The sequence below is a fragment of the Meriones unguiculatus genome, chromosome X (genome assembly GCF_030254825.1).
Source record: "Meriones unguiculatus strain TT.TT164.6M chromosome X, Bangor_MerUng_6.1, whole genome shotgun sequence".
In the NCBI taxonomy this organism is placed as follows: domain Eukaryota; kingdom Metazoa; phylum Chordata; class Mammalia; order Rodentia; family Muridae; genus Meriones; species Meriones unguiculatus.
This window is the reverse complement of record NC_083369.1, coordinates 76,330,131-76,344,499: the sequence shown is the minus strand read 5'-3', so window position 1 is coordinate 76,344,499 and position 14,369 is coordinate 76,330,131. Positions and strand designations below refer to the sequence as shown.

General features: G+C 41.8%; 1 protein-coding gene and 1 non-coding gene across 2 annotated transcripts in view; both read right to left on the bottom strand.

Annotated features, from left to right (window-relative positions):
* Positions 1–5,579: 5,579 nt before the first annotated feature.
* Slc25a43 (solute carrier family 25 member 43) overlaps positions 5,580–14,369 on the bottom strand; it is a 66,038-nt gene continuing 57,248 nt past the window's right edge. Inside the window, 4 exon segments of the mRNA XM_060374658.1 lie at positions 5,580–5,716; positions 5,719–5,779; positions 6,824–6,919; positions 6,921–6,959. Coding sequence (XP_060230641.1) covers positions 5,580–5,716; positions 5,719–5,779; positions 6,824–6,919; positions 6,921–6,959 — 333 coding nt within the window.
* LOC132650212 (small nucleolar RNA SNORA36 family) lies at positions 6,283–6,413 on the bottom strand. The gene has a single exon (XR_009588595.1). It is a non-coding gene; the product is annotated as a small nucleolar RNA SNORA36 family (small nucleolar RNA).

The window sequence follows — 14,369 nt, the reverse complement described above, 5'->3', positions numbered from 1 at the left end:
AAAGTGAGTTCTAGTACAGCCAGGGCTACACAGAGAAACTCTGTCTTGAAAAACCTATATACATATGGGCACTTTGGGGGGGGGGGTCCATTATTCCATCTACTACAAATTGGGCAATTCTAGGGACAGTTTAGGCTCTGGCCAACTATTTCTTTACTTATTCTGGGCACTTAGAATTTAAGATAGCCAAAGTATTAGCTCTGAACTTCAATGCTCCCTTTTACTTCCTGAATTCAGTTGTTCAGCAAATCTAAGTCCAACTGCAAAATGTGTCTTAATATTTTCTTTTTATAATAATAATAATAATAATAATAATAATTTTATTTTTATGTCTGTGGGTGTTTGGCCTGCATGTATGACACTTCGTGCATGCAGTGCCAAGAAGGCCAGAAGAAGTCATTGGATTCCCCAGGGATAGAGTTACAAACAATTTTGAACCACCATATGGTACTGGGAATAAAATCTGGATCCTCTGGAAGAGCAGCCAGTGCTCTTAACCACTGAGAAATCTCTCCATGACCTATTTTTATTTTTCTGTGTGTGTTTATGTGTGTGTGTGTGTGTGTGTGTGGTTTGGGAGTATGTACATGTGTGTGCAGATGCTCTTAGAAGCTACCATGTCAGATCCCTCTGGAACTAGAGTTACTGGCTGTTGTGAGCCACCCACTGTGGTTCCTAGGAATTATACTCCAATTCTTTAGAAAGGCAGTATCTTATTTAAGGTTTCTGTTGCTGTGATAAAACACTGTGACCAGAAAGCAAGTTGGGGAGGAAAGGGTTTCTTTGGCTTGCACTTCATATTGCTGTTCATCATTGAAGGAAGTCAGGACACAAACTCAAACAGGGCAAGAACCTGGAGACAGGAGCAGATGTAGAAGCCATGGAGGGGTTCTGCTTACAAGCTTGCTTCCCATGGCTTGCTCAGCGTGCTTGCTTATAGAACCTAGGACCACCAACCCAGGGATGGAACCACCCACAATGGACTGGTCCCTTCCCCCATTGATCACTAATTGAGAAAATACTTTCCAGCTGGATCTCATGGAGGCATTTTCTTAACTGAGGCTCCTTCCTCTCTGACATCTTTATCTCGTGTCAAGTTGGCACCAAAAAAATCAGCCTGTAGGCAGTATGTGATTTTAGTCGTTGAGCCATCTCTCCAGACCTTGAACTCAGTTTTGGTTTTGCCACTATTCTAGACTGAGCTGACATGTTTTGGGTATAGTTCTGGAGTCTGCTCTCACTTGGTCTTCTCATTTCTATTCATGCATCCCTCCACTCTCTCCTCTACATAACAACTGGAACTGCATTTTAAAATTGAAAACCAGATTGTACTGTTTCTGCTTAAAAACCTTCAGTACTTCTCATTATACTTAGAATAAAATTGATGTTCTGGCTGTGGCCTATGTGATTTTTCCAGCTATGAATTTGACTTTTACAGCTATGGATGTAGTTGCTCAGTAAAGGGCCCTGCCCTTCATGTGCAAGTTACTGGATTTTATCTCCAGAACTACAAACGAACAGATGCAAATGATCTGCTTCTCTATTACATCTCATCTCATTCAAACCCTTCAACTGCTGTTCTCTTTGCTTCTTTCTTTGGTTGGCTCATTCTTGTCTTTTGGGTCTTATCTCCAATGTCACCTCTCAGAAAGGCCTTCACTGACTCCCCGACTGAAAGATTTTTACCTTTCTCCCACATAAATCCTTCAATTAATGCACTGTTTATTCTCTTCCCAACATTACAATGTAAAACTACCTTATTTTTGAAAAGTTGTTAATTGACCTCCATGCTCATTAGATCGTGATCTCCAGAAGGAGAGCAGTCACACTTGCCTTTCATATCACTTCGTCCACAGTGCTTAGTTGTTGAATAAATGCATAAGGCTAGTCTCCTCACTCTGTCTCAATCAACTTTGCCTGCTCTCATCTCTCTGCTACTGCTTATACCCTTGTATTAGTTACTTTTCTGTTGCTGTGATAAACACCACAACTAAAAGCAGCTTATAGAAGAGACTTCATTTCGACTTATGGTCCACAATGGTAGAGAAGGCATGGCAGCAGTTGATAGGCAGCCAGATCAGGAGGCTCAGAGACAACATCTTTAACCACATGCAGAAAGCAGCATGGAAGTAGGGTGATGCTTTCCACTTTCAAACTCTGCTCCCAATGATGCACATCCTCCCGCAAAGCTGTTCCTAACAGCTCTGTAACATCCCAAATAGCACCATTAGTGGCAGCCAACATTTCTTATTCAGACTACTAACAGTCTTTCCTTCAAAACTCAGTTCAGAGCTAAGCATAGAGGGCCACAATTTTGGCATTTTGGAATCTAAGGGGAGGAAGATCATGAGTTCAAAGCTAGCCTGGGCTATACAGTGAGATCCTACCTTAAAATACCTTAAAATCTAGCAAGCCACGTGGCCTGATACCTATAATCCCAGCAGTCCATAGGCTGTGGCAGGAAGATTGCCATGAGTTTGAAGACTCTACCCAACAAGGTATTGAAGCAGGTGCTGAGACTCATAGCCAAACTTTGGGCAGAGTGCAGGAAATCTTATAAAAGAAGGGGAAATAGAAAGATCTGGAGGGGACAGGAGTTCCACAAGGAGAGCAACAGAACCAAAAAAATCTAGGCACAGGGGTCTTTTCAGAGACTCATACTCCAACCAAGGACCATGCATGGACATAACCTAGAACTCCTGCACAGATGTAGCTCATGGCAGCTCAGTCTCAAAGTGGGTGTCCTAGTAAGGGGAACAGGGACTGTCTCTGACATGAACTCAGTGCCTGGCTCTTTGATCTCCTCCCCCTAAGGGGGAAGCAGCCTTACCAGGCCACAGAGGAAGACAATGCAGCCAGTCCTGATGAGACATGATAGGCTAGGGTCAGATAGAAGGGGAGGAGGACCTCCCCTAGCAGTGGACTTGGGGAGGGGCATGAGAGGCGATGAGGGAGGGAAGGTGTGGTTGGGAGGGGGCAAGGGAGGGGGCTACAGCTGGGATACAAAGTGAATAAACTGTAATTAATATAAAAAGAAATTAATTTAAAAAATATTTAAAAAAAAGAAGGCAGAGCATCTCTTCACATCTCTAAGGAAGTAAAAATAGCACTCAGTTCATTTTAGGAACAGAATTAGAATTTTAAGGAGTTTTTCTGAAACTACAGAAAAACATTCTTGATTTTATTGAAAAATATTGCAACTCAGGCTGGAGAGATGGCTCAACTACTAAGAGCACATACTGATCTAGAAGAGGACCTGAGTCTGGTTCCCAGCAACCGTGTCAAGCAACTTATAACCATGTAAAACTTCAGATCTGAAGACATCTGATGCCTCTGGCCTCCAGAGGCATCTGTACTCACATACACATTCCCACACACAAATAGTTAAAAATAACTCCACTTATCACAGAGGTGTTTTCTGAGCTGTGGGGTGGTTTTTAGAGTTATTTGTGGAAGAATGTACAGAAGAAATACTAAGATGTATATAAACTGAGGTTGGATGTTATCTTTTGTCAAAAAAATGTTTATAATATTCAGTACTTTCTGAAACTTTGTTTTGCTGTTTCCAAGGAAGTACAATTGACAAACCTGGCGTGTTGACTGGATTCAGTATTTGCCTCCCCCCAAACACTAACAGATTGGGTTACAGAAGTGTGTCAACTTCATTCCCCATAAAACAGTCTGTCACAGGAGTTGTAAAAATGAGTTATTTTGTATATTTAAACCAAAAAAAGGTCTGAGAATTTAACCATAGTTTTATAACTGATACTTTTCTCCTTTTAAAAAATTAAAGAAAAAATAGATTTATTTAATTATTTTATGTATGTGGGTGTTCTGTCTATATACATATGGGTGTGTGTGTGTGTGTGCACCATGTATGTGCCTAGTACCTATGGAGTTTAGGTGAGGGTGTTGGATCCCCTGGGACTGGAGGTACAGTTGGGTATGCGCTACCATGGAGGTACTGGGAACTGAACACCATTCTTCTACAAAGTAACAAGTGCTGTTAACTGCTGAGCCAACTCTACAGCCCAGTTTTTTCCTTTAGAAAATAAGCTTAATATGAACGAATACTTTCAACGTTCTGAAACCTTCATGTATATGGTAAAGGGAAGGAAAAGAAAATATGTGAATTCATATCAGCAATACATTTAATTATTTATTTATTGTTTTCTGAAAGAAGATTTCACTATGTACAAAAATTTGAACTTACTTATGCAACTAAGGCTGGTTTTGAACTCATGATCTTCTTACCTTAGCCGCTTAAGGGCTGTGATTGCAGATAGGCACCACCACATCTTGTTAGCTATTAATGCATTTTTAAAATGCAAAGATTGGTACTATTTGAAAAGCACAGTTATATAAATTTTATACAGAACCCCCCCATTTGATTATATTAAAACAAACAAACAAAAAAACCTACAGAGGGTGATTAGCCTAAAAGATTTTTATTTCATCACATTTTGGGGGGACTATGTGTGTCATATCTTCTACTTGATACCTTCTAGGCAACTAGAACACCTTATGAGAATAATGGAAAATAACTAAATAATTGTTTTCAAGGTAGTCTTACAAACCACATTAGAAAGGCAGATAATTAAGGCCACTGGAACTGTACATGACTTTGGTCAGGAATATCAGTGCATCATTAAAAAAATCATAGGGCCCAGAGCTGGTGGTGCACTCCTTTAATTCCAGCACTTGGGAGGCAAAGGCAGGCAGATCTCTGAGTCTGAGACCAACCTTGTCTACAGAGTGAGCTCCAGGAGAGCTAGGGCTACACAGCTACACAGAGAAATCCTGGGGAAAACTACCTTCTTGAAACAGAAGCTTCTAAGATTGAGAAGCTTGGTTTTTCAGTAAAGAATGGGGGTCTAAGATTCTAGTGTGGCATAACAGACTTGTAATCCAAGCCATCTAGGAGTATAGGCAGGAACATCACAGCTCTGGGGGCAGCCAGGACTTTGTAGCAAGATCATTTGAAAAAAAAAAAAAAATTAAAAAGGTATGAGTTTAAGAGGCCAGTCTGTGTGGGGAAGCCACAGGCCAGAGAGTGAAACTTGGCCAACTCCACATGGTCTCTGCTCTGCTACTTCAGCTACAAGATGCTTTGAAGTGCTGTGGCAAAGCTCATTTCCAGGGTGTTTTTCCTCAGAGGGTATATTGCATGTTTGATTACCACTAGGCTTTCTTTTTGTTTTGTTTTATTTTCTCAAGACAGGTTTTCTCTCTATAGTCCTGGCTGTTCTGAGACTCACTCTGTAGACCATATTCACAGCAACCCACCTGCCTCTGCCTCCAGAGGATGGCTGGGATGAAAGGTATGCACCACTACCATCCAGCCCTCTAGGTTTTCTTATAGTCTGGTGGGATGCCATTGTGACAGAGCAATGTCAGGAAAACTTTTCAAGGCACAGGTATTCACAGGGAAAGTTTGGGGTGGTGAAATGATGTTTGGTCTTGTGGTCTTATTTCCAAGAGTGGCAGGTCGAATACCCTCGCACCCCTCCGATGTGCACAGTTATGAGGCCATGTTCATCTGTGATTGCTTCACATCTTCCACCAGTGGAAATTCAGCTTTACAGAGTTGTTTTTTTAGATTCTAGTTTTCTGGGTTAGAAGAACGCCTTTAATTCCCGTGACTCCTAAGGCTTCAGATTTCGGTCCACCCCTGGGGTCAGTTTATAGGTTAGTGGGGACAGGATATAGCCATTTGATAAAGAAAAATTCTCTTACAGAACTCAAACATGCTAAACATAACTCCAAAATATGGAACTACCTGTTAAAACAGAAAATGAAAATTGTGTTAAATTCTTTTTGTTTTTTTTTTAAATAAAAGACTTATTTTATTTATGCATCTATATGTCTGTGTGAGTTTGGGCACCCGTGGGGGCCAGAAAAGGGTATTAGATCCCTAGGAGATGGAGTTTTGTGTGGTTGTGAGCCTCTCAACAAGGGTACTAGGAACTGAATTCAGGTTGTCTGAAAGAGCAGCAAACACTCTTAATCACTGAGCTCTCTCTCCAGCCTAATGTTAAACAACTTTTTAAAATTAAAACATTTTAACATTTTCCTTTTTAATGATTTATTTATTTTTATTTTATGTGTTTTGCCTGTATATACGCTTGTGTGAGGGTTCCAGAAACTGGAACTGGAGTTTCACACAGTTATGAGCTGCCATGTGGATGCTGGGAATTGAACCTGGGTCCTCTGGAAGAGCAGCCAGTGCTCTTAACCATTGAGCCTCTCCCCAGCCTCTAAAATTTTATTTTTATTTTTTATTGGTGTGGACTTGGAAGTATATGAATAGTGTATTATACTCTATTCAGTTATTTCCCTTAGGTACTTTCAACGTCCCAAAGTTTAATTAACAGAACGGGAAGCTCTCCTGAACTGAACTCAGCACCTTGGAGCCATATTTTAAACTCTTAAGACAAGGTACTTCTGCAAGAGAGTTGCACCAGGGTAAACTAAGACAATAGCTGTGGGCAATTCTACATGGTAATTCCTTTTGGAATCAAAGAATATGGAAAAAGGAAAACTAGTACAGTGTGGAAGGGGACGAAGGATGTCAGTGCCACTGAAGGGTATTTCCTGGACAAGCACTGGGCCAACATTAATATTCATGTAGCTGATCTGCCATTGCCCATTACTATATGCTGGTCTTGCCTGGATAGTTAATGTGAGCTAATACAAGGCTAGTCCAGAGTTCTTGTTCTTAATTCTGGTTACAGAGGTCTATGATGCATACGTACAGAAGTTTGATAAGGATGGGAGAGAACACGAAGAGGTAGAGAAGCAGGAGACTGGCCGCCCTTCTCACCTTTAGTAAGTTAGCAGTCAGTTTACTCCAGAGCCCCAGTACCCCTTTGGTCCTCACTATCTGCCAGAAACAGTCAGCTGCTCTTGAGAAGTAGGTGGTCTACTCCTCCACAGTGGGGAAGATAAGGACATTGAGCCTGGCAGGAAATAGAAAGTACAGGAAAATGAGTTAAGTGCCAGGAAGTAAATGTCCTACATAAAATAAGTGGGGTCTCAGGTCTGGACTCAGGATGCCTATGCCAAGGTAGTGACAAAAAATAGTAACTTCAGAGTTCATCTTCTTCCATGGTCTTGGATTTTTTTTTTTTTAAGACAGGATCTTGCTTATGGCTGAGATTGGCTGAGACTTCACCATACTTCTGTTTCAGCCTCTTAAATGCTGAGATTACAGGTGTGAAGCACTAAGCCTAGTTTAGAATGAATATTAATTGTCTATAGAACCACGATGTGGTGGATTTTGCTTAAGAGAAAGTAGGCATTTGGGTAGACTCAATTTCATACTCACATTCCATCCTCGAAATATCTAATGGACCTGTTTTATACTCCTATGCCTTTAATCTTTTAATCTTTCTTTTAAGATTCATTTATTTTTATTTAATGGATATGGAAAATTTGCCTGTGTGTATGTCTGTGTACAATGTGCATGTACAGGCATCAGATCTCTTTAGAACTGAAGTTAGAGATGGTAGTTAGCTGTGAGGTGAGTCCTGGGAGTAGAACCGGGGTCCTCTGGCCCAGTCTTAGACTTTAATCTTTTTTTTTTCATGCCCTCCTGACTACTTAACTCTTCCTCTCCTGAGAAACCACCAAGTAGGGGCTAATTTTCCCACAGCACAAATGTTCCAGGGTTGAGAAGAGGTGACTGTGGCAATAGATGTTGGCTGCCTATTCTTGTCTGCTTCACTATCATGAAAGAAGTGCTCATCTGGGGCTCAAGCTACTTCATTGCTCTTGTCCTGTTGTCATCTGTGGGCCTCCTGCTCCCCTTCTACATTTACTGGACAAGGACACCTGATGGTTCAGTTTAACCCAGCCTCACCATTATCTTAGGTAACTTTAAAAAGAAAAGGGAAAAAAATAAAAGAAAAGAAAAGAAAAGAAAAGAAAAGAAAAGAAAAGAAAAGAAAAGAAAAGAAAAGAAAGAAGATATTAAGTTGGAGAGGGGAGATATGGAACCCCCACAGCCCCTACTGGGGAGATGGCTCGGTGGTTAAGAGCACTGGCTGCTCTTCCAGAGGACCCAGGTTCTATTCGCAGTACTCACCTCACAGCTAACAACCGTCTATAACTTCAGCTCTAAGGGGATCTGATATCCTTACATGTACATGGACCAAGGGAAGTGGGAGGAAAGGAGTGAGGGGTGGATACCAAGATACTTGTATACGTGTATACATTTTTCAAATAAGAGAATGCAATAAAGGACAGTCTATGCCAATCTCAGTCTGGCCCTCATCCTCAGGATTTCTCACTTTTATAGTTTTGGCTACTTTTCTTTCAGCTACTCCATAGACTTCATAACCACCCCAGAACTACCTGATGAAACTGTCATCATCAAAATGTTCAATCCCTATAAGTTTCTTGTCTCTTTAATCTCAGTACTTGAGAGGCTGATGCACCTCCATCAGCCCCCCATATATATACAATTTAAATTAAAAAAAAATATATATATATATATACACCCCATATACACACAATTTAAAATAAAACAAATCTATATAAAAAAAAGAAAGAACAAGCTAGGGCTGAAGAGATGGCTCAGTGGTTAAGAGCACTTGCTGTTCTTGAAGAGGGCTAAGTTCAGTTCCCAGCATCCACACTGGATAGCTCACAACTACCTGTAAGTTGAGCTCCAGGGAAAAATCCAGTACCCTCTTGTGATCTCTGTAGGCACCCACACTCAAGTGTACATATCCACACACAAACATACACACGTGCAAAGAATTAAATACGAATCTAAAACATAGAGATAAGCTAAAAATTACAGCACGAATAAACTCCATTGGCACCACACTGAATGAGCTATTTTCAGAAGATAAAATTATTGAGAACATATGAAGTGTTACCAGTGTCAGGGTGGTCCTGGAGGCCTTGATTGCAAAGGGATGGCACATGAAAATCTGGGGATTGACACAACAGTTCTATGTCCTGATTGTGGTAGCCTCCACAGAAATCTATACATCCATCCAAACTCCTAGAACTCTTCTGCATTAAAACATGCTAATTTAACTTTTCTGTATTTGGGAATAAAAGAGTGGGCAATGTTTTGAAAGGCAAAGTTAGGATTGGAGGAAGAAATTATTATTTTTTTAACATGGGTAGGACATGAATTTATTCATCTGTTAAGGAAGAAACTTAATTTATTCATCTGTTAAGAGGAACTTGAGCTGTGACACCCAGGAAACCACCAGAAGGAAAGATATCATGTAAAAAAGTGAAAGGTTGTGTCTGTTTATCACTCCATTTTCCCCAGAAACATCAAGCCAGGTTATCTGCCTAGGGTGGAGGCGATGGGTGTGCAGTGAGGAGTTTGGTAAAATGTGAAAAATGCTGTTAGGAAGGATGTTCAAAGGACTCTCTGAACACTAGCTCTGCAAACTGAGAAGCAGCACAGACTGGATGCCATGAACTTTCTGAGCACCCTCAGCTGCCCTTCCATGCATTCATTTCCAGCAGTATGACTCAGAGGGAGTTTGTGAGGTTGAGATAAGCTGGGGGCCAAGTGGCATGGATTTCAGAACGGGAGCAAAGAGCCACAAGAATGAAGAAGGGCCCTAGAATTGTGGCTCAGTTGTTAGAATGCTTGGTTTGCACTCTAACAAAGCCCCATGTTCCATCTCCAGCACCACATGATCTGGGCATGCTGATCCCAGCACTGTAATTCTAGTGCTGGTTTGGTGAAGGCAGCAGTATCAAAACTTCAAGGTCATCCTCAGCTTTTATCAAGTTCAAGGCCAGCCTGGGGTATGTAAAGACCCCGTCTCAGAGAAAAGAATGAAAAGGGTCTGGAGGTGGCATGCACTCAGTAAGATGCTTGCTGTAAGAGAAGGTCCGGTTTCAATCCCCAGCACCCAGGTAAAAAGATGGACATGAGGGTGCATGCTTATTCTAGTGCTGGTGAGGCAGAGACAGGGTGATCCCTGGAACTCAGTGGCCAGACAACCATAGCCTTCCTTCCCAGTGCAAGGTCTCAGTGAGAGATCTCAAAACACAAGGTGGGTGACTTCTGAAGAATAACACCTACCGTTGACCTCTGGCCTCTATACACATGTGTAGACATGTGACGTGTACCAGCACACACAAACTTACAGCACAGAGAGAGGGAGGGAGTAAGTAGGAAGTAAGGAACAGGGTGAGAAGGAGGAAGACAGAACAGAACCTGGAAACAAAGTACATGAAGTCAAGAGGATGCTGGTGTGTAGACAGGCAATTGACCAGAGGTATTCATTATCTGAGGGACTTTTGGGGTGCAACGGTGCACACTTGTAATCCCAGCATTTGGAGAGGCAGAGCCAGGAGGATTACTGTGAGTTTGAGGCCAACCTGGTCCACAGAGTTAGTTCCAGGATAGCCAAAAATTTCACACAGAAAGAAAGGGGAAAAAAACACCCCCAAAAGATGTCTTTGTCCATGATGTGGTCACATGTTGATTCTTTGGTACTTTTCTTGTGGTGCTGGGGATTGCATCCAGGACCTTGTAATATATTAAGCAAGTCCTCTTCTGGGTTCATTCAGCCCTCTTTATGTTTCAGCAAATGGCCTCAATTCTAGGTTGCATTCAGTTTTACTGCCCCATGCATTCTTTCATCTATAGCCTGACTATACCTCCCCATAGAACTTGTGACTTTCATGCCATGCATCAGACTCTGGAGCTGGACAGCTTGTAATGACCCCTGTGACCTTCAGCAAAGGCCTTGATCTGTTTGAGGGCCTTTTTTTGTCTGTAAAATGGAGTGATAATAACATGTACCTTATAGGATTGTTGTTCATATTAAATAATTTAGTACATGCAAAGCACTTAGAACTGTACTTGATACAGAGCAAGCACTAAGTAAGTAACCACCATCATTAAGGTCATTATTACAATTATCTAAACTTGGAGAAGAGACAAATATGCTGAAGACCAAACCAACCTGCTAGACTGGAATGCTAGATTGCTCTCAATCTGTATCTGATTAGCAACGAGAAACAGAACAAAGTAGATGGCTAGTCACAAGGGCCTGAATTTAAGGATTCTTCTACACAAACCCAGGCAACTCTCTAGGCTAACAGCATGTAGCCACTGGCTTCAGATCTGCACACTGGACCCTGTAGTATAACATCACCTGAAAGAAATCGGGAGAACTAAGCCTGGCTCTGCCACTATCAATGTAACCTTGACTATGTCCTTGACTTCTTCAGACCTTAGTTTCCTCGCATATCTACTGAAGAGACTGAAATGAAATGACCTTGAAGACCCTTTCCAGTTTATGTAATCCTTGCAGCTGGCCCAACTCCATGTGCCTTCCTATCTCTAGGACTTGAAATCTGCCATTTCCTCTGTTTTGCCAAATGTCTTGTAATGATCAGAAAAAATATCATTTTCTCAGAGAAATAGACTCAGATACTCAGACTAAATTTATCAAACACTGTTTGGTCACTATGTCCTTCATGGCACTTGATAAGAATTTGTAATGAAGCTGGGTATGGTGGCACACGCCTATAAATCCCAATACTTTGGAGGCAGAGGAAGGAGGATCTCTGTGAGCTCAAGGCCTGCCTGGTCTACAGACTGAATCCAGGACAGCCAAGGATGCACAGAGAAACCTTTCTGAATTGAAAAACCAAAAAGAAAAAAAAAGAGAGAATTTGTAATGATCTGTTGTCTATAATTATTTCTTCCTGCTGTTATCTTCACAGCCCCTTATCCTACTGTGACTGCAACTACCACAGGTCCAGTCTGTCTTGACATGGATTTTTCCCAAAAGCCTACAAACATTTCTTTCACACTGTAGGTGTTACTATATATTGAGAAAAAGGAGGAGTAAACGTACATAAAAGTGATGGACAAACACTTCAAAGTTAGCATTTGAAAGTTTCTATGCTAAATTTCCTGCCTCCTGCCTCAGCCTCTCCAGGCTTGCACCACTGGGCCGGCTTTAATAAATGCTTATTAAACTAATCCTACAAAAGAATATTGAAGACGTGCATCTGCAATCAATGCTCATCATTAAGCTATCAAATGGAGGGGCTACTAAGGCTTTGTTATCCTGGCTCATTTGTATATTGACAGTAAGTTCAGGAAACAGAAACACTCCTGGAATAGCTTTATAGAGTGCTAATCAGGCCTAATGGATGTTCAGGCATTCACTTGGCCTCACAAAGACTCCTTTGCTTCTGACTGCTAAGCCAATGCCATTCGTGTGGGCAGAGGTGAGTCCTCAGAAGGGCCAGACATCTGAGAGATTGCAGCAAAGGTAAGACTCAGTCTCCCTCACTACCCTGGGAACTCAGCACTCAACAGTGTACTTCAGGATGGTAAGTGGTCTGTTAGGAAAACATCCTTCCTCTCACTAAGAATAGATGCTGTATCGTCCAGGAGAGGTTCAAGTAGGTAGAACCATTACACTTGGTTAGCATCTTTTACTAGTGGCTGGGACAGCAATTTCCTTACCTTTCCTGGGGTCTTGCTGCTGCTCCCTCCAGGGCTCTAGGGACTTTCTTCCCAGTTGTCTGATCAGGCATCATCAGTCTGTGGCTGACCAAATGATCTGTACCCGTGCCCCATTCCTTCTTACAGTTAGGCAGCTTGTTAAAGCTTCCAATGGGACTTCTAGTGCCAGGCTGTTGATGCCAAGGTCTAGAATACCATAGTTTTCCTAAGAATTTTTCTCATTTTAACTTGGGGTAGCCAGCTTCTGGTCAAAACCAGGCTTATTACAGTCCAAACATTTGTTTTTCCTTCCAGTTTCTGTGATGAAATCCTGACCTCATGGAATGTTCCAAGAGGTGAAGCCTTTGGAAGGCAATAAGAACAAGAGGCCAGAGCTCTTATGAATGGGATTAGTGTCCAAATGCCCTGCTTCTTTCAGTATGGAAAGACACAACAAGGATGTGCCATGTAGGAATGAGAAAGTTAGCACTCACCGGATGCCAAATTTCCCTTGACTTAGAACTTGCCAACCTCCAGAATTATACAAGATCCATTTTGATTGTTCAGAAGCCACCTAGCTTCCTGTTCTAAAGCAGCTTGAACAGATTAAGGCTTCTGCCTTTCAGTTTCTGAGCTCTTTCACGTTATCCTTTTTTTCTCAACCTTTCATGCACTGAAATAATCGAGCCGGCAGTTCTCAGGGTCCAGCTTCCCCCATCTCAATAGAGGCAAGGGTATGAAAGTCTGAATTAGCTAATTACCTAGCATCTAGGAAGGATCCCTGTACTTCCTGACTTCCTGGTGGATAAAGCAATTCCCTGACAAAGGAAAGGGCTGGCTTTACCATATAATACTAGCTGTGTGACTCCTGGGTAAGCAGCTTCTTCTTTCTGTGTCTCACTTTCCCACCCATGAAATAAGAATCATAATGGGGGGGGGAGCTGGAGACTTGGCTCAGCTGTTAAGAGCACTGGCTGTTCTTACAGGGGACCTGGGTTCAATTCCCAGCACCTACACAGCAGCTCACAACTATCTGTAACTCTTGCTCCAGGGAATTCAACACCCTCACATAGACATATATCTGCAGCATATATCACACAGACATATATCAAGCAAAACATCAGTCCGCATGAAATAGAAATAAATTAATTTTTAAAAATAATCATAATAGTAGTTATTCTGGAGGTTGATAAAGAGGACTAAATGAGTTAAGAATGTGACTTGTATATATTACCTGATCAGCACATGGTAGTGTGTAGTGTGGTTATAATCCCTTAATCCAGGGCAGGCTTTCCCTGCCATTTCTTCTTACAAATCCTCCCCTGTGTAGGCCTGACAAAAGCTTCAGCAAAGAATAGCACAGACTCACATGCATTCCTACACTCACATACATTCCTACACTCCTGCTGCTTTCCCAAAAAGCACTCAGCTAAATACTATCAAATGGATGGTGCTGTGATTTGTCAAGTGCCTCCAGACCCATGCAGAGTGATGGGAGGTTGGAATTCGGAGAGAGCGCAAATGAAAACAGTGTGAAGGGTTTTTTGTTTTTGTTTTCTCCTATCATCTTTTCTTGTTTGGCTGAAACAAGGCCTCACTAAATTGCCCAGACTAGCTTTGAACTTGCTCTGTAGCCCACACAGCCCTGACAAGTTCGATCCTTCTGCCTCAGCCTCCCAGATTTTGGGATTACAAACTTTTGACATTGTGTCTGGCTCTTTCTTGTCCTTTTTGCACATTCCTGCCAGTTAACAGCTATTGACCCTCAGTGGCACAGGACTGGATTACTATGCTAGAAGACAGTGCAATCTTAGAACAGGACACTAAAGTAGTATTTAAGGGACAAGACAAAATTTCTTCAGGGCAGCAGAATGAGAAGTGGGCAGGCTTGGATGTTCCTACCTTCAGTTTGTGTAGG